Source organism: Cryptomeria japonica, chromosome 8 (assembly GCF_030272615.1).
Source record: "Cryptomeria japonica chromosome 8, Sugi_1.0, whole genome shotgun sequence".
Lineage (NCBI taxonomy): Eukaryota > Viridiplantae > Streptophyta > Pinopsida > Cupressales > Cupressaceae > Cryptomeria > Cryptomeria japonica.
Window position 1 is genome coordinate 380,735,361 of NC_081412.1, and position 19,117 is coordinate 380,754,477.

Here is a 19,117-nt window from a genome sequence, read left to right on the forward strand (position 1 = left end):
ATTAACCAAGAAATGAGAATGTTGTAAATGTAAATGTTTATAATGTAATCAAGTACTGGTACCTTGTTGTAAGAATGTTTGTATTCTTACATGCGAAGGTGTAATGATGTTGTATGTTGTATGTTGTATGTGATCTCCTCTTCAATGGTTGAATCCTTGTCTTGAATGCAACACCTAGCCTTGAATGGAGACTTAGAATGCTCAATTGCTTGAAGGAATGCTTGAATGCTTGAATGTTTGAATGTTTGCCTAGCGCTTCCGCCTCTTGTATGCATATGTTTTTCTTCCCAAAATGGGAGAGGAAATGTAGTTTATATACTTGTCAATTAGGGTTAAAAGACTGATTTTTTCGACCTTAGGCCGACCTAGGAAGATTATTTTCCGAATTGCAAACTTGAAGACCCGATGCCCCATAAGAGACCGGGCCCAAAATAGGGCCAGGGACTAGGGCGCTGGGCGCCATGGTCCCACCTCCCGGGACAGCAGGGTGCAAGGAAGGATCAGGCCACAGTGCAGAAATATGCAGTTTTTGATGTCGTAAACAAGTTTCGGGGTCTCCATTCAGGTTCAGTGTTGCGTCGCCATCGTGAAGACCCAAATGCTGTCGAAATTGCGAGTGTCGCAATTTTAGGACGCTACACTTGTCTTAATCCTTATGGGAATAAGATGAGCTCCTCAATGTGTGCTGCTGTGCAAAAGATATACAACCTGTTTGTTGTTTACTAGCTCAAAGATGGGGACATGACAAAAGAACCCAGAATGGAAATGAAAGGTAATGATAAATCCAAGAGGAAATTCTAGAAAATCACCTATGGAACCAAAATGAAACCAAGGGGAAGAAACCCAAGATGGGAGAAATTGATAGAAAAATTGTTCTAGGGAATCCAAATAGAATCTAGAGGAACTAATCCAAGAGGGAAATGCAATACAATGATAACCCAAGAGGGAGAAGATGATAGAAATACCATCAAGTAGAACTGAATTGGAATTGAGGGAAAAAAACCCAAGAGGGGACATATGATACTAACATAATGCAGTCTAGAGCACAAGCATGATTGTAAAAAGTAAAACATGAAGCTAAGTGCTATAAGATATTATGGGATAAAACATGTTGAAGAGAACTCACACAAACCTAAGATCTTAACACATACTATGTCAATGATAATTTTGATCTCTTGTAGTAGTTTGAGTTTTGTGGCTGTCATAGTTTCTTCCACTTGGTTGGAAATTCTACCAATCTAGGGGTAATGTAGATGGTGTAGGTTTATTCAGAGTGCACGTTGCACAGCTGGACATGGGAAAGGGAATCTTCAATTGCTGCATGTAATGAGACAGAGATGGAGGTTGTTTAGGATGCTCATTGCACAGCTGCTAATGGGGAGGGCTTTCTTCAATTTCTGTTTGTGAAGAGATGGAGAGAGAAGTTGTCCCTCTGCCTGTCTAAAATGTCTAATATGCTGTAGCTATGAACTACACTCATTGTGAATATGGCTCATGCCAAAATCAATATTGCTCCCAGGGCTTAGAGAATTGGGAGGATGTAACAGGTTGTGTGTGACTTCAACTGTGCTGCACAAAGAAAAGTGGCAACAGAAATACAGAAGGAAAACGGTGAGTGCACCAAGAAAAAATAAACACAATATCATTAAGAACTAGGAACTGACAAGAACAACTAAGAATATCTTAATATATAGAGGATATTTTGGCTTAGCTAGACATTATCAATGAAATGATAAAACAACTATTCTAGCATTGTTTCTTGGTTATCTTATGTATTAGAATATTAAACTTATTCACAGTCTGAAATTCTAAACAAAGTTTCCAAAAGTTGAAAGAAGCATTGCCATCAATGTGAGTTCTGGAAGCACTGTACTTTTTAAAATTGTGAGGTTTTCTGACATATTGGAATATTAATCTTATTCACTGTCTGAAATTCTAAACAAAGTCTCCAAAAGTCTCCAAAAGCATTTCCATCAATGTCAATTTTTGAAAGCACTGTACTTTTTAAAACTGTTGTGATTGAGTGTGATGCTTCTGGCTTTAGAGATGGAGTAATTAATATTCAACAGGCTTAGAAAGTCATAAGTAAAAAACCTAAGGAAAAATTTATATCCATTCATTATTAGGACAAGCTTCCCATAATGAATATTACAAATGAAAAGTGCAATTGATTCATCTGACACTTGGAACATGAAAATTCAATTGCAGTTGAGTGTGTTTGGACTATAATAAGCAAAAATAAACCTTCAGGCTTCAACAACAAATAAACTAGTTAATTGGATAATCAAATATGATAGGGCCAAATATGTAATTAGTTAAGGTATAGCCGACACTAAATTACATCTGCCAGATGAGTAAAAACTCAGCATATGTAATTTTGTTTGACAGACAATTTGTTTGGATCAAAATGACAAAATGCAAAATTCACCCTAACAGCAATAAATTTATGATGTTAGTTTCTACCAGCTGAAGTTTGGCACACGACAATCATGCTTCACTTAAACTATTTAGAGTCTTGGACTAATTAGATGCAACAGAAAGTGAAATATGGTCCTTATGCTTCTCCTATGACTTGATGGCAGGTACTGTGCACGCACAAAGAATGTTTTCAAGGAGTTAAATGTGACACCTTATGTTGTGGAACTTGATCTCAGAGGTCTGTCTTCTTATTTCAGACTTTTCATTGAGAAATTTGTATATCGATAGAGAAATACTGTATGTTGCTTGCTTAAAATGATTTTTCAGAGTATAGTATATTCCTTGTTGATTCAGTTTTTCAATTTATGTATTCTTTGCATATTACATCAAATTCAATTTGTTATTTAATTAATTAACTCATTTCTTGTTCTTGATTAGGTGCACTTTTCATTAACTGTGTTGTCTGCTGTGTGTATGCTTGCCACACATTTCTTGCATAATTAAAGAAAAATCGGGTCTTATATGACAAAAGAACTTTGATGGAAGAAATAAGAATATTAAACAACCAGATGTTAAGATCATAGCCTTAGAAGCTACTCTTGTTTCTAACATTTTCAAGAACAATGTCCATGGAGTCAAGTTCAATTCCACTGTAGGCCTTACTACTAAAATGTTTTAACCAGTATTAGTATCATTATACAAGACTCAGCAAGGCAGTGAATTTGAGAAAGTTTCTCTATAGCATATGACCGATCCAGAGTTATGGTCCTTGCCCAGTAGTGTCTGCAACATTGTTTCGAATTACATGGTTGAAAGTTGAAAAAATAACCTTTTCGTGCCTAAGTTGCTGGTTCTGTTAGGATCCTGGCTTGGGTTTGTTAACTGCAAAACAAATTTCAGGCTCGGTATTTACCAAGTACATGAGGGAACCTGTCAACCGTCTGTATTTAAATGGATCAATTAAATTTGAATCATAGTCAACAAATGGCTTCAGATTCACTACCAGCCAATGGCTTGCAGTCCATTATCTAAAATCTCTTCAAAATATCGACCACATACTTTCCTTGTCCAAGGAAAACTTCTTCTGGATTTTGCTATACTTCTAGGCCCAAAAAGTAGTGCATCAAGCTGATGTTTTTCATATCAAATTCTTTCACCAACTCTGTCTTGTACCATTCTGTGAGTTTTTTTGAACTTCCTATAATTATTAATTTTACATACATGACTAAAACAAGTAGTTTAGAATGATCAATCAAATAGTAAAGGTTGGAATTTGCATCTTAGTGAAATCCAAACCTGAAAAATATTCATCAATCTTGGAGTACCATGCACAAGGTGGCTGTTTCAAACTATATAGGGCCTATTTCGATCTGCAAACATGGTTCTCATGCTTATGCACCTCAAAGCCTTTTGGTTGATTTATGTACAACTCCTCAATCAACCCATTAAAAATGTAGTCTTTACATCCATTTGATATAAATGCTAATCAAAAACTGCTGTTGAAGACATAATAAACCTAAAAGAGGTATACTTAACAACATGAGCAAAAGTCTCCTCCTAGTCAACTTCCTCTTTTTGGGAGAACCCTCTAACCACAAATTGAGCTTTGAATTTTTCTATATTGCCATGTGCTGCATGTTTGACCTTGTACAACCACTTAGATTCAATCAGTGACTTCCCCTTTGGTTCAGGCATTATCTCTCACATCGCTTGTCATGATAGGATTGTATGCCTCTATCATGGCAGCATGTCAAACCTGTTGTCTCTTCAAAATTAGAAGGCTCTACATTATGATGGAAGACATTAGTCCCGCATATTTTGGAAATTTCTGGAGGATGACTTACTTGCATTGAAGTCATAGGAGTTCCAACTTGCTGCTGCACCTCCTGTGGTGATTGGGTGAAACACATAGGCTTCTTGGTTGAACTGAATGGAAAAGAGGCACCCCCTGAACTTGCAGAAGCTTGCTGATCTGAATCAGATTTCTGCGATTTTTCTGATTTCTGCATATCAGCTTTTGGGGCACCAAGCTCTTCTATCTCTTTGGTCATTGGTGGAGGTTTTTGACACTTCGAGGACCATACATCCTTGTTGAACTTGACATCTTTGGTCACAACTACCTTTTGCTGAGATGCAATTTAGATTCTCTCATTATAACCCACAAAGGTACCCTTCAAACTAGAAGGTTTCAACTTGGTCCTTTTCTCATCAGGGATATGAGTGTAAACATGGCAACATAACACAAAAACGTGCAACTTGAGGTTTCTCACCTATGAATGCCTTTGTTTTTTTGTCCTTAAACACTTTGGGAGGACACTTGTCAAGAATATAGGCAGTTGTAAGACATGCTTTTGCCTAGAGTCGAATGGGTAAATCTAAATTATGGATCATAGATTTGGTTATTGTTGTCATTTTATGACACCCTTAGTCCATCAGTGAGAACCGATCAGAGATACGATCCATGGACTGGCACTCCCCCTATTGATCAAGGAGAAAAGCAATGGAATTATGAAGTGTGAAGTGTCGTCTCGTTTGGAGGAAGTTCCCTGAAACTCCGGAACTCCGAGGTTTCGAAGCTCCTTCCTTTGCCTTTTTTAGTTCCCAGAGCTCCGGAACCCCGAGGTTCCGAAGTTCCTTTGCTAAGTCTCCTCTTCTTTTCTCTTGGCCTTCTTCCCGGAACTCCGGAACCCCGAGGTTCCGAAGTTCCTTTCCTTGCCTCCTTCTCTCTTTCCCCAAACTCCGGAACCCCGAGGTTCTGAAGTCCCTTTCCTTAGCCTTTTTCTTTCCCTTGCCTTCTTCTCTCTAGTTCCTCGGAACTCCAGAACCCCGAGGTTCCAAAGTCCCTTCCTTGCTGCCTTCTTCTCTTCCTTGGAACTCTGGAACCCCGAGGTTCCGTCCTTAGCCCCTTTTTCCAGTTCCCTGGAACTCCGGAACGCCGAGGTTTTGAAGTTCCTTTCCCCTGCCCTTTTCTTTTCCCGAAACTCTGGAACCCTGAGGTTCCAAAGTTCCTTTGCTAGGTCTCCTCTTTTCCTTTGCTTAGTCTCTTCTTCCCTTCATCGGAACTCCGAAACCCCGAGGTTCTGAAGTTCCTTTCCTAGTCGTCGCCTTCCTCTTCTCGGGACTCCGGAACCCGAGGTTCAGAAGTTCCTTCCTTAGTCTTCCCCACTTGGGGAACCCGAGTTTTTGAATTCTTCCAACTTCCTTTCTGCTTGCAACACTTCCGGATGGTGTGATCAACACTCAAAGCTTTAAATGCTTTGACGAATCTTGTGACGTGCACCTTCTATTGTGGAGCTATAGGGGTGCATTTAATGATTTTTGCAGTATTCCATCAAGAGAGGTACAGGGCCATGCTTATTGTGGTTACTTATGTCATGCCTGCATGCTTTGACTTTGGAATGTTAGTCAATCCACCTTCTAGAAGTACCTTTCTTCTTAGGATTGCATTTTTAGGGTATGGCCAGGTTGCTTGCATGTACACAATGTCAGGTGCATGCACTTCCCTGCATTCCTTGATTGACATTTCCCTGCACACACAAGAGTCATGATCTCTCTTATGCAACCAGCTCTATATAAGGTTGTTATGCCTCATTGTAAAGGGTTTTCTCTCTGCTGGCTTGAGCTATTCTATGCTCTTTCACTTCTCTTAAAGATTTGTATATTTTGCATTTCTGCAACTGTAAGTTTGGCCATTGGCCTTTGAATGAATTGAAATTATCATTCTTGCCTTCCTTCAACTTATGCATGCTGTGTATGTTTGCTTACCTTCATCATAGGTGTATGTTTTGTGGCTCTTCTCTCATATATGCTATGTTAAGTTATTTCTGAGTGTGACTTGTGGGAAACCTTCTCCCCTCTTGGCATTCAACAAGTTCTAACCTCCATACATGCATTGGGGTCATTCATGCAACTAAAGTTTTTTGCATCTCTTGTGTATTTCAGTTGATTTTTTGTGCCATTTCGGGTGGGGAGAGAAACATCTCTGATCTTGGTGCATCACCTCCTTTTATTTTAAGTATTTCTCTCTTCCCTTTTCCTCTGCAAGCTGTTAGGATAGGCTTAGAAGTAAGATTTTGAAGTGTTGAGTTGGTTCAACACCTGCACCTGGATTGAGAAGGAAGCCGGCCTTCTCCGGAGGTTCAACCCCCTTGCGCAAGGTCCCACACTTCGGGGTTGTTTCCATGTTTCACGAGGTTGTTGAGTTGATAGCTCAGCAAGGGTGCAAGCTTTTGTGACAACAGTTTTTGGCACACCTGGTGGGACTTACTTTCAATGCACATGCTAACGATTCAGTGTTGTTCTTAGTGTCTTAGCCTTTAGAGGCAGTCATCTCTCAAGCACTTGGCAACTCTTCTCACAAGTCCAGTTCTTGTTCATGCCAAGTTTCTAACTCCGGAACCCCCAGGTTCCGAAGTTCGCAACTCCGGAAGTCTGGAACCCTTAGATTTCGAAGTGCCCAAGTACGGAACCCCGAGGTTCCGAAGTCTCTGCTCATAGGTCCACTACTTGTTCATGACTTGTTGCAACTCCGGATTTCATGCCCAAAATTCATACAAGGGCATCTTCTAGAGGTAGTTTCCAGTTTGAAGAACTCTCATCTTCAGGCTCTAAAAGGCAGAGAGGTAGACCTTCATTGTCACGAGTTAGGGGGGTTAGGATTGTAAACACTCCATCTCCCAAGTCTTGTTCTACCTCTCCATTTACAAGGCCATTACTGTCAAGGGCTCCCAACACTCATATCAATAGACCATTGTTTCACATGGCAAGAAATCAAGTTTTTGTTACCTTCAATGGGGGGAAGTCCTCTTATTTTGACTCGATGGAATGATATACCAGTGGCTGCGTTAAAGAGTATACCATACTTCGCCGGTGAAACCACTACTACCCCCATTGAGCACATTCAAGACATTGTGAACATCTGCTCAGTCCATAATGTCACCCAGGATGATGTTGCTGTTAGACTCTTAGCCACATCTTTGAAAGGAAAAGCTTTGCAGTGGTATAGAGGGTTGCCGTCTAGCTCCATTCACAATTGGGATGAATTGGGGGAGAGGTTGTGCAACTATTTCGAGGACAAAAGTGATCATCTATCACTTGTGGAGCAGTCAACTACAATTAAGATGGCACCTCATGAGTTCATGGGAGATTTCAATTCCAGATTCCATAAGACATGGAATAGAATTCTTGCTCTAGTGAAGCCATCTCCAAATCATGCCTTCTTGTATTATCTTAGAGCTCTCAACAACGATATAGCTGTCATGATACAGTCAATGGGTGGAGCCTCTCTAGTGAGTGCATATGACATAGCCATAAGGGCAGAGAATTGTTTGATACAGGTTGGGAAGATAGCTCCAAGGCCTCCAATGCCTCTCTTCCCAGAAGCTCCTACTCAACAACCCACCTTGGCTCCTATCCCCATGGCACCCGCAGGTCAACCATTCACATCCTCTACATCCTCTAATGAGCTCCATGAAGTCAAGACTCTACTGCAAAACTTTAGCAATGAGTTGGTGACACTAAAGAGGCAACAAGCCCAGCATAGCAGACGTTACCAAGCACAAAATCAGAACTATTAGTAGAATAGGCCACCCTTTCAAGGGCAAAACCAATGGAGCAATGCCAGGCCTTTGAATAGTGTGAACCCCACAACTGCAAGCAACTCTAAAGCGATGGTTCCAATGCAAAACAACCTCGCCCAGGAGCAAGATTGGTGTCAACCATACAATCAGCCACACAACCAAGGTGCATGCCAAAGTGGAGCGTTTGTCCAAGCTTTAGTGGTGCAGGATGAGCCAACCACCTATGGCCAACAATATGACCCAAATCAGCCTAGTGTTGGAACTCAGGCTTACTTGCAAGGTGATCCTCCCTTTGTCAACTAGCATGAGGCAAAATTATGTGGTATGAACCAAACAAATGGTGAGTCTATGCTACAATATACAAGGTCAAAGAAGAGAGCCATGGAAGTTGCCTCACCTTCAACATCAGCCCAAGCTCCAACACCCAATATAGCTGCCCAGGATACAAGCCAAAATACCATGCAAGGGAGCAAGAGGCAGGAGGAGGCCCAAGTTGTCCAAAGAGCAAAGGTAGACCTTGTAGCCTCAAAGGGGCCTCTAAAATCAACTGGTGTTCCTTTCAACATAGTTGATCAGATAAAGAAGGCCAACCTCAATGTCACAATGTGGGAGGCCCTTTCCATCCCATCTCAAAGGGATTTGCCCAAGGAAGCATTGAAAGACATCAACTTGTCAAGTGATGAGGCAGCAGTCAACAAAAAGGCAATCTCCACCAGTTTGGTGCAACCCATGGAGGAGGAAGATTCAAGCAAGATCAACAAGCCTCCCCCCTTCTATCTCTCCTTAATCATAGGAGATAACTTAGTTCACAACTACATGATAGATTCAAGAGCTAGCAATTTAGTCATGCCTAAGAAGGTAGCTGATCTTCTTGGCATAGAATATGAACCTATGACTAAAGGGGTGGTCCAATTAGATGGCACTTCTATTAAGACAATAGGGGTTGTTAAAAAGTTGAAGTTAACCTTGCATGCATGTCCTGGTTGCACTGTCTTGCAAGATGTATCAATCATCAACCTCCCTGCCTTCTTTGCCATCTGTCTGTCCAGAGACTTCACCGCCAAGATAGGTGGGTACCTGTCTTCTGATTGGTCCCACATGCTATTTCGAACAAGGTTACCATAAGGGTAGAGCCGATTGCACAAAACCACATTGAGCCCTACACCCCTAGCCCTATAAACATGAATTGCACTTCGCACGAAGAAGGGGAGGAGTGTACTGTCCGTGAGCCTGCTACTCTTTTGCAAGAGGTCTTGGATTGTTTGTTGGATGAATGGGCCAATGCTTTTCAGTTTAATCCATTGGTTGAGACTGAAGAGACTGGGCTTGGCACCTATTATATCCATGAAGAGGATACTCCTATCCCTAACCTCATCAAGACAGAAGGAGATTCAGAGGGGTTATAGAACATGTTTTTTGATAGTTCAAGAAACGAGAACGGTGCAAGTACCAGTGTGATGCTTGTTTCTCGTGAGCAAGAGAAACATTTCTTCTCTTTTAGGCTTCAGTTTGGTTGCACCAACAATGTCGTTGAGTATGAAGCCTCGATCCAAGGTCTCCAACTTGCACAAAACAAAAAGATCGGATCCTTGCAAGTATTTGGAGATAGCGAATTGGTTGTTAATCACATCCAAGCTCAAAGTATAACAAAGAACAACCTACTCAAATCATACAAACACAGGGTTTGGGACTTGATTGAAGGATTCTAGGCCTTCAACATCCAGAGTATTCCTAGAAGTCAAAACAAGCATGCTGATAGGCTTCCAGCGGTTGGTGCTCAGTTCAACATACCAACGCATGTTGCAAGCAAGAAGGAACAACACATCAGGCTTGTTGTGAGGCATGCTGTCCCAGACAATCAGGTAAATTGGCAAGTGTTCGAAAGTGATCAACAAATTGTTAACTTCTTGCAAAATGAAGCAAAGTTCTCTGCTAAAAATCAGTCTAAGTTGCAAGACCAGTATGGAGATCAAATCATGCAGCTCAACTCCAACAAGTTGCCTAAAGGTCTAGTTACCTTGGAAGGCATTTTCAACTCGGATGATCAATTGAAGGAGAAGATGAACCTAGCTGCAAAGAAAGGTGATTGCAAGCCAGTTGTTGTTGCCGAGGTTAGGTCTCTAAACTTGGGCAAGGTGTGTTCCTCAACCGAACAAGAGACCTTTGTTGAGCTTTGTCAAAAATATGATGACATAGTTGCTTGGACTTATGAAGATTTGAAGGGTTTTGACCCTAGCTTGGCCCAGCATACTATAGAGCTAACCTCAGATGCAAAGCCAGTTAGACAAAAGCAAAGGCCAATAAACCCCAAGATTGAGCCACTAATGAGGAAGGAGTTGACCAAGCTCATAGAAGCCAATATCATCTTCCCTATCAAGCACTCCTCCTGGGTGGCCAACCTTGTCCCTATAAGGAAGAAGAATGGGGAAATCAGACTATGTGTAGACTTTAGGGACCTCAATAGAGCCTCCCTCAAGGATCATTATCCCCTTCCCTCCATGGAGCAGATTCTCCAAAAGGTCAGTGGCTCAGAAAGATTTTCATTCTTAGATGTGTATTCAGGCTACAATCAAATTTTAGTCCAAGAATCAGACCAATACAAGACTGCATTTACTACTAAGTGGGGTACCTATGCTTATCGCAAAATGCCTTTTGGGCTAACCAATGCAGGTGGCACGTTTCAAAGAGCAATGGACATGGCTTTCAAGGGTGTATTAGCAAAATTTGTGCTTATATACCTTGACGACATAACTGTTTATTCAAAGCATGCAGCTGACCATCTTGGTCATCTTGAGTAGGTGTTCATGAAATGTAGGGAGTATGGTGTGTCCTTGAACCCTAACAAGTGTGTATTTGCTATTGATCAAGGAAGATTGCTAGGACACATTGTATCCAAAGAGGGCTTGACCATTGATCTAGAGCGAGTGGAGGCTATCCTTTCTCTTCCACTCCCCAGTCACAAGAAAGGATTGCAAAGTTTCCTTGGTAGGATCAACTTTGTGAGGAGGGTCATTCCCAACGTTGCCACCATGGTAAAACCTCTCACCTCCATGTTGAAGAAAAAATTGGCTTTCAGTTGGACCAAGGAGGGAAGGGCTAGTTTTCAAGAGATTAAACAAGTAATTGCTCAGGCCCCTACTCTTGTCAATCCTCTACTCTTGTCAATCCTAACTATGAAAGGGATTTTATCCTCTATACCTTCGGAGGAGAATCCAGCGTCTCAGCTGTCCTAACACAGCTGAACAATGATAATTTGGAACAACCTATTGCTTTCTTTAGTGAGGGGTTAAAGGACTATGAGCTTAAGTATAGCTATGTAGAGACGCAAGTCCTCACTGTTGTAAGGGCATTAAAAAAGTTCAGACACATGTTGTCTAACAACATGATCCAGCTCTTAGTTCCACATGCAAGTGTCAAGGATTTCCTTCTAAATAAGGACATCAACGAGAAGAGGGCTGAGTGGATAACCAAGATCATGGAATACGACATCAACATCAAGATCACCAAGCTTGTAAGAGGCAGGGGCGTATGTGAACAGCTTGTCTCATCTTCTGAGACTACTTCAGAGGCCGCCTTTGTGTTACAATAGGATCATTTAACTAGCAACGACACTCAATTCAATTGGGTAAGTGACATGACCACCTTCTTAATGGAAGGTAGATACCCCCAAGGTCTAGACCAGACCAAAAGAAGACATTTCAGGTTGTAGTCCATCCCCTATGTCTTAGTGGATGGCACCCTTTTTCGAAGAGACTCTAGTGGAGTCTTGTTAAGATGTATCGAGCATTGATTGTTAGAAGAATTTCATGATGGCTCTTCAGGGGGCCACTTCTCTGCAAGGATTACAACTGTCAAAATAATGAGGGCTGGTTATTAGTGGCTGTCCTTATTCAATGACTCACATAGATGGGTGAAGAATTGCAAGAAATGTGCTTTCTTCTCTGGAAAGCAAAGACTAGCTGCCCTACCTCTTCACCCCATCCGAGCATATCAACCATTCACACAATGGGGTTTAGACTTCATTGACATGATAAATCCACCTTCTAGTGCTGGCCACAAGTGGATCTTGGCTGCAACCGATTACTTCACTAGGTGGACAGAGGCAGTTGCATTGAGGGATACCACTGAGGCCTCAATATTGGAATTCCTTGATGGAATTGTGACAAGATTCGATGTCCCCTCCACCATCATATCAGACAATGCCAAGGCATTTGTTGGAACCCAAATTAGTTCTTGGGCAGTGAAGCATGGTGTATACTTGAAGACGTCATCCGATTATTACCCTCAGGGTAATGGCTTAGTTGAATCTTCCAACAAGAACCTCATTAAGATAATCAAAAGGACGATTGAAGACAACCAGAGATCGTGGCATACTAAGTTGAGGACAACCTTATGGGTTGACAGGATCACACCCAAGAGGGCGATCGGTAACTCCCCTTTCATACTGGTATATGGGAAAGAAGCAAGACTCCTAGCTTCCCTAGAGTTACCCTCTCTTGAACTAGCACATCAACTGGAATTGATAGAGAATGATGCCCTGATAGTAAGGCTAGTTGAGCTGATGGAGCTGGAGGAGGTTAGAAGTCAGGCTATGCATATGCTTGAGACTCATCAAGGGCAGGTCAAGAGAGTTTTCGACAAAAGGGCTACTAATAGGGTCTTCAAAGAGGGAGATCTAGTCCTAAAGTGGGATGCAGACAAAGCCAAAGTTGGGTGACACTCCAAATTCGATGCTATCTGAAGTGGTCCATATGTCATCACTAGTTGCAAGGAGGCCAATGCATTTCATCTCTCCAAGCTTGATGGCGAAGTTCTTCCAATCCCAGTGAATGGGATTCATCTCAAGCCCTGCTTCTAAAGAGGATGTTGATGACTATGTAAATATTAGACTAGAAGTTGTTTTGCTTTCATAAGTGCTTGTGCACCTGCCGCATCCTCCTTAAGAGGGTGTGCGCTCTAGTTTCTAGTTTCCCTCCAAGTGATGGTGCACACATGTTTTGGGTCTTTTCAATGACTCAATGCCCAATGGATGCTCTAGGCTTTTGGACTTCATGCTTAGTAGGCAAGCATCCAACAAAAATCGCCAAAAATGTTGTCATTTTATGACACCCTTGGTCCATTAGTGAGAACCGATTAGAGATACGATCCATGGACCGACACTCCCCCAATTGATCAAGGAGAAAATCAATGGAATTATGAAGTGTGAAGTGTTGTCTCGTTTGGAGGAAGTTCCTCGGAACTCTCGAACCCTGAGGTTCCAAAGTTCCTTCCTTAGCCTTTTTCAGTCCCCGGAACTCCAGAACCCCGAGGTTTCGAAGTTGCTTTGCTAAGTCTCCTCTTCTTTTCTCTTGGCCTTCTTGCCAGAACTCCGGAACCTTGAGGTTCCAAAGTTCCTTTCCTTGTCTCCTTCTCTCTTTCCCGGAACTTTGGAACCCCGAGGTTCCGAAGTCCCTTTCCTTAGCCTTTTTCTTTCCCTTGCCTTCTTCTCTCTAGTTCCTCAGAACTTCGGAACCCCGAGGTTTCGAAGTCCCTTCCTTGCTGCCTTCTTCCCTTCCCCGGACCTTCGGAAACCCAAGGTTCCGAAGTTCCTTCCTTAGCCTGTTTTTCCAGTTCCCCGAAACTCTGGAACCCTGAGGTTCCGAAGTTCCTTTCCCTTGCCCTTTTCTTTTCCCGGAACTCTAGCACCCCGAGGTTTTGAAGTTCCTTTGCTAGGTCTCCTCTTTTCCTTTGCTTAATCTCTTCTTCCCTTCTCTGGAACTCTGGAACCCCGAGGTTCCGAAGTTCCTTTCCTAGTCGTTGCCTTCCTCTTCCCCGGGACTCCGGAACCCCGAGGTTCCCAAGTTCCTTCCTTAGTCTTCCCCACTTCGGGAACCCGAGTTTCCAAAGTCTTCCGACTTCCTTCCGGCTTGCAACACTTCCAGATGGCGTGATCAACACTCAAAGCTTTAAATGCTCTGACGACTCTTGTGACTTTTGTACCCTCTTTTGTGGAGCTATAGGGGTGCATTTAATGATTTTTGTAGGATTTCCATCAAGAGAGGTACATGCCCATGCTTATTGTGGTTACTTATGTCATGCCTGCATGCTTTGACTTTCGAATGTCAGTCAATCCACCTTCTAGAAGTACCTTTCTTCTTAGGATTGCATTTTTAGGGTATGGCCAGGTTGCTTGCATGTACACAATGTCAGGTGCATGCACTTCCCTGCATTCCTTGACTGACATTTCCCTGCACACACAAGAGTCATGGTCTCTCTTATGCAACCAGTTCTATATAAGGCTGTTATGCCTCATTGTAAAGGTTTCTCTCCCTGCTGGCTTGAGCTATTCTATGCTCTTTCACTTCTCTTAAAGATTTGTATATTTTGCATTTCTGCAATTGTAAGTTTGGCCATTGACCTTTGAATGAATTGAAATTATCATTCTTGCCTTCCTTCAACTTATGCATGCTGTGTATGTTTCCTTACCTTCATCATAGGTGTATGTTTTGTGGCTCTTCTCTCATATATGTTGTGTTAAGTTATTTCTGAATGTGACTTGTGGGTTACCTTCTCCCCTCTTGGCATTCAACAAGTTCTAACCTCCATACATACATTGGGGTCATTCATGCAATTGAAGTTTGTGCATCTCTTGGGTATTTCAATTGATTTTTTGTGCCATTTCGGGTGGGGAGAGAAACATCTCTGATCTTGGTGCATCACCTCCTTTTATTTTAAGCATTTCTCTCTTCCCTTTTCCTCTTCAAGTTGTTAGGATAGGCTTAGAAGTAAGATTTTGAAGTGTTGAGTTGGTTCAACACCTGCAACTGGATTGAGAAGGAAGTCGGCCTTCTTCGGAGATTGAACCCCCTTGCAAGGTCCCACACTTCGGGGTTGTTTCCATGTTTCACGAAGTTGTTGAGTTGATAGCTCAGCAAGGGTGCAAGCTTTTGTTAGAACAATTTTTTACTGACTCACTATGATGGACTTATTCTTCCTCTTTGCAACCCCATTCTCTGGAGGGCTGTAGGGAATTGTTAGCTTCTTCTTGATTCTTACTTTCCTGCAAAAAATATCAGACTCATTGGAGGTATGGTCCCTTCTATTGTTAGACCCTAATACAGACAACCTTCCAAAGGCCTCATCCTTGGTCTTCATGAAGCAAATTGAGAAGTTTCTTGAGGAATCATCACTTAAAGAAATTTATTAAGTATTAGCTGATAAGGAAGATGAGGACATGGGTGCACATACATCCAAGTGGATTAGATCAAGAACTCTTTTGGCCTATGCTTTGTATTGATGTGTTTTTTATGCACAAAACATTTCAGAATAAAATACCAAGGTAATTTACCCTCTCTTGAACAAAATCATGTCAGATGCTAAGAATAAGATCAACTAAAATGATTCCAAGGTTTCTACATGTCAGGTCTTGACGAGTGGGCAAGTTCAATGGTTTGATGTGAAATGCTGTGTTTCACTTGGGGACTTACGCAAATGTTTGGATTATCATGAATGATGCGGAATAGGTGTGCTGACAACTTAAGATTTATCAATGTGGCTCTGGATTTTACTTCTTACTAAAAAAAAGGACAAAAGGAATAGGTTTCAGGAAATCTATTCTAATCCTAGGAATGTAGGAAATGATGAATGGATTTAGTGGAATCAAACTAGGCAAGGTCTCACAATCAGGTATTGCCACAAGCTTAGTGCAATCGTCTAAGGTATACTTAAAGATTGTTAGGCTATCACCATCAAACGTAGACACCATCCAAGTTGATGCTTGTCAACGGACGCACAATAGTTGAAGTTATGCTTACTTAAATTCCAGTTGACCACACAAGGCGCACTTACCAACGACAAGAGGCTAGTGGTATGGACTAAGGATTCCACACAAATAAATTCAACAAATCTTCCACTCTATCTAACATACATGAAAATAAATTCTAAACTAAATTCTAATCTAACTTGGAAGAATTGAGAACCATGAATGCAAATACAACACTTGAAGAGCAAAATCACCAACAATTGAACAATGATTAGGATTCAAATAGCTGCAACATATACCAACAATTCTACAAAAACTCTCTCTTACAAATGAGAGACAAGGAGGCATATATATAGTCTCTTACAAAATGGATGGCCAAGATTGATCTAAGATCAACGGTCGAGATCATGCCAACAAAACCCTAGAATTGCCCTAATTAGGGTTACATAAAAAATGGTGCCACCAACACTGAATCTAACTCCTCCATGGAAATGCTAGGCAAGGTATCCTGTTGTAAATCAATCACATCCAGTGAATCTGAGCAAGCATTCGAAGTGTTCTCCCATTCTGGCATGAGCTTTTGCGAATTATGAACATGAATCAACAAAGAGACCAAGTCGTCTATCTGACTCTTCTTCAAAGAGTCCAACTGGCAAAAATACATAATTTTCATCTTGTCTCTTAATTCGGCTAAGTGTAAACCACTAGCATCACTAACATCAACACCCAATAATAACTCAATCGAGGCAAGGATCTTCATCTGAATGTCCTGAATTAATCCTTCCATCTCCATACAACTCGATTGGGCGTTCTCATAAGTTGATTTCTTCACGACTAATGCACAATACCAACCGTGGAAATTATATCTGTCTCCACTGTGCACAATGTTCTCGCTAACCAAGGTGGAATTAGGAATCTTCTTCAAAGCCTGGAGGTGTGGAATAGTCTTGTCTTGAATAGGTCGGAATTCTTTCCAAACTCCCTCCAAATACTGGATTCTAAATACGAGCCCTGTTGTCCTATCATATGCATGGACAAACTGAGTAAGGAAATCATCTGCTTGTTTTCTTGTGCTCTCAATCCACTTTTGCACCTCCGAGTGTGTACCTCTCGCTACCTCACAGTGTGAATGTATTCCATGGTCAACTGCAATAGAGGAAATAAGGGTGGGATTTCCACGCCTCATCCCTGCAATATACTCTCTGAGTCTAATATTCTCTTCTCTGTACCTTTCTTTGTCCGCAACTTCTCTGTCTAACCTTGCATCAATTGCCTGGAGGTTTTCACCAATCTCATGAAATTCCTGTTTTCTGCATGTACGACCAAGGGCAACTGAAGTGATTTGGAAATCCATAGGGGTAGCCATGTCCGCTGTTACGGCTGCAATAGGAACAACAATCTGCACAATCCGCATTCCTATCTCATCTCTAGCTATGTGCGATAAAATCTCTGCTCTCCTGGGCTCCTTCTCCTTAGCACTCCTAGCTAGGTAGTCATCAATATCATCAATAGGCTGTACCTCTATCATCTGTTTATTTTCCTCCATACTTCTTATCAGCCATTGAGGAATAGCGGCCATCTCCATACCATCATTGAGACATATTTCTCGATCAAGTCCTTTCAATGCCGAGATAACATCATCATTATCATGAGGATTATTCCTGGTCCAATCATATACCTCATTTCCCAAACTAACTTGCAAGAGGATAGTAGGGGATCTCGGCTGATCATCATTCTCATTAGGAGGTGCAGATGTCGCTGTGGCATGAAATTCCTGAGCACTCTCTGGTAGTATCACTGTGTTGGAACACTGCTGAGTCTCCTTGTTCTGTTCTGTTACTTCAATCACTTTGATTGATGAGACACTGAGAGGGGGTGAAGGAATGATGAGTGGAGTGATAGTCTTCTGTTTCTTCTTCACCTCCTCAATCTTCTTCCCTCTGGCCTTGACTTCTCCTGGTGTGTTCTTTCTTCTCTTGGGAGCTTGACTCTCTTCGTCTGCATGAATCCTAACATCACTGATAGTCCTCTAATCATCCTCGGAAGTAGACTCTTCCGGCTTCATCCTTTCATAAGTGAAGGAAACACCCATGTCAACTAATTTGTTCATCTGTATATCCACCCATGCACGAGAGAAAGTCAAGATCTCTCTCATCAATATATTCAGGTCAATCTCCTCCGACTCTGACCAATTTGGCAATAGGATTGCCTTCTTCATTTCATTCTCATAATGTGGGTGTGTATGATCTCTATTATCTAATACCTGATCAAGAATGAGGAAAAGTCCACACTTCCTCATGAAATCCACTGACATTCTAGACCACATTCTTCTCTTCACTGCTTGCTCGTCGATTAGGTTAGCCCAATAATCTTCTATGTCAAGCTTATGAGTGAACTTCTCTCTATTGATCCTTCCGACCTTCTTGTCTGGATCAAATCTTTCTCTTTTCTTGTATGTAGCAAATCAATAGAATGCAAGTTCTTCCCTCGCAGTGTTGGCGGCTATGGCTGATTGGCAAACCTTTGACGTCTTCCCAACTGAAATAGGGAATGTCATGCATGTTCTGTGTTTCTCTCTCTGAATAACATCGAGCTCTAGAAGCTGGCTTACCACTTCCAACAAAATCATTCTGTCAGTCAGATACCTAGGAAGTCTGTAGGGTTCAGATTGAAACCCATGAATCCTCAGGTTTTTGAAAGTAGGAAACTGTATATACCACGATCCATATTTTTCTATTAACTCTGTTGCCTCCTTGGACAATCTTTTGTGGATTCCGCCTTGCAGCATTCGTGTGATGTACATAGTGAATGCATCATTCACTCTCTTATAGTCTTCAATTCTATATATGCTCAGCTGGGGTTAGCACTCATGAATCTTGAACTGTCCTTGCCCATTCCCAACTTCACCTTTGCATATTAATCCTTTGTATGAAACAAACCATGCAAGCAGGTACACCAGGTAAGAAGTCATGGCGAATGACTTGGACCGCTCTACATTCCTCAGCTGAAAATCCAGGTTGTCACTTATAATCTTGGACCAATTCATTGGTGTTCCTCTCAGACAATCGTGGATGAAGTAGAATATCCATCCATCAAATATTGCTCCCTGCGACATCCCCATCACTCTGTTGAGTAGGAATATCAAATCACTATATTCCTCCTTAAAATCTATGCATGAGTGTCTTGGGAGCCTTGGAATGATGAGACCTAGGCTCAATCATCCACTCTTTGTTAATTAAATTCTTGCATACACCCATCTTCTTCGTGTATCTTTTTGCATAATCCTCCTTGGTCACATCTTTCATGTCTGTTCCGTGTGGAATTCCAAACACTTTTGCAATAGCATCCTTAGCAAGGTAGGCGATGACAACGCCCTTAG

General features: G+C 41.7%; 1 protein-coding gene across 1 annotated transcript in view; it reads left to right on the forward strand.

The window, feature by feature from the left end:
- LOC131066859 (glutaredoxin-C4) overlaps nucleotides 1-19,117 on the forward strand; it is a 123,576-nt gene that overhangs the window by 55,222 nt on the left and 49,237 nt on the right. The window contains exon 2 of the mRNA XM_058001731.2: nucleotides 2,583-2,656. Within this exon, the coding sequence (XP_057857714.1) occupies nucleotides 2,583-2,656 (74 nt within the window). The remainder of the gene's footprint in view (nucleotides 1-2,582; nucleotides 2,657-19,117) is intronic.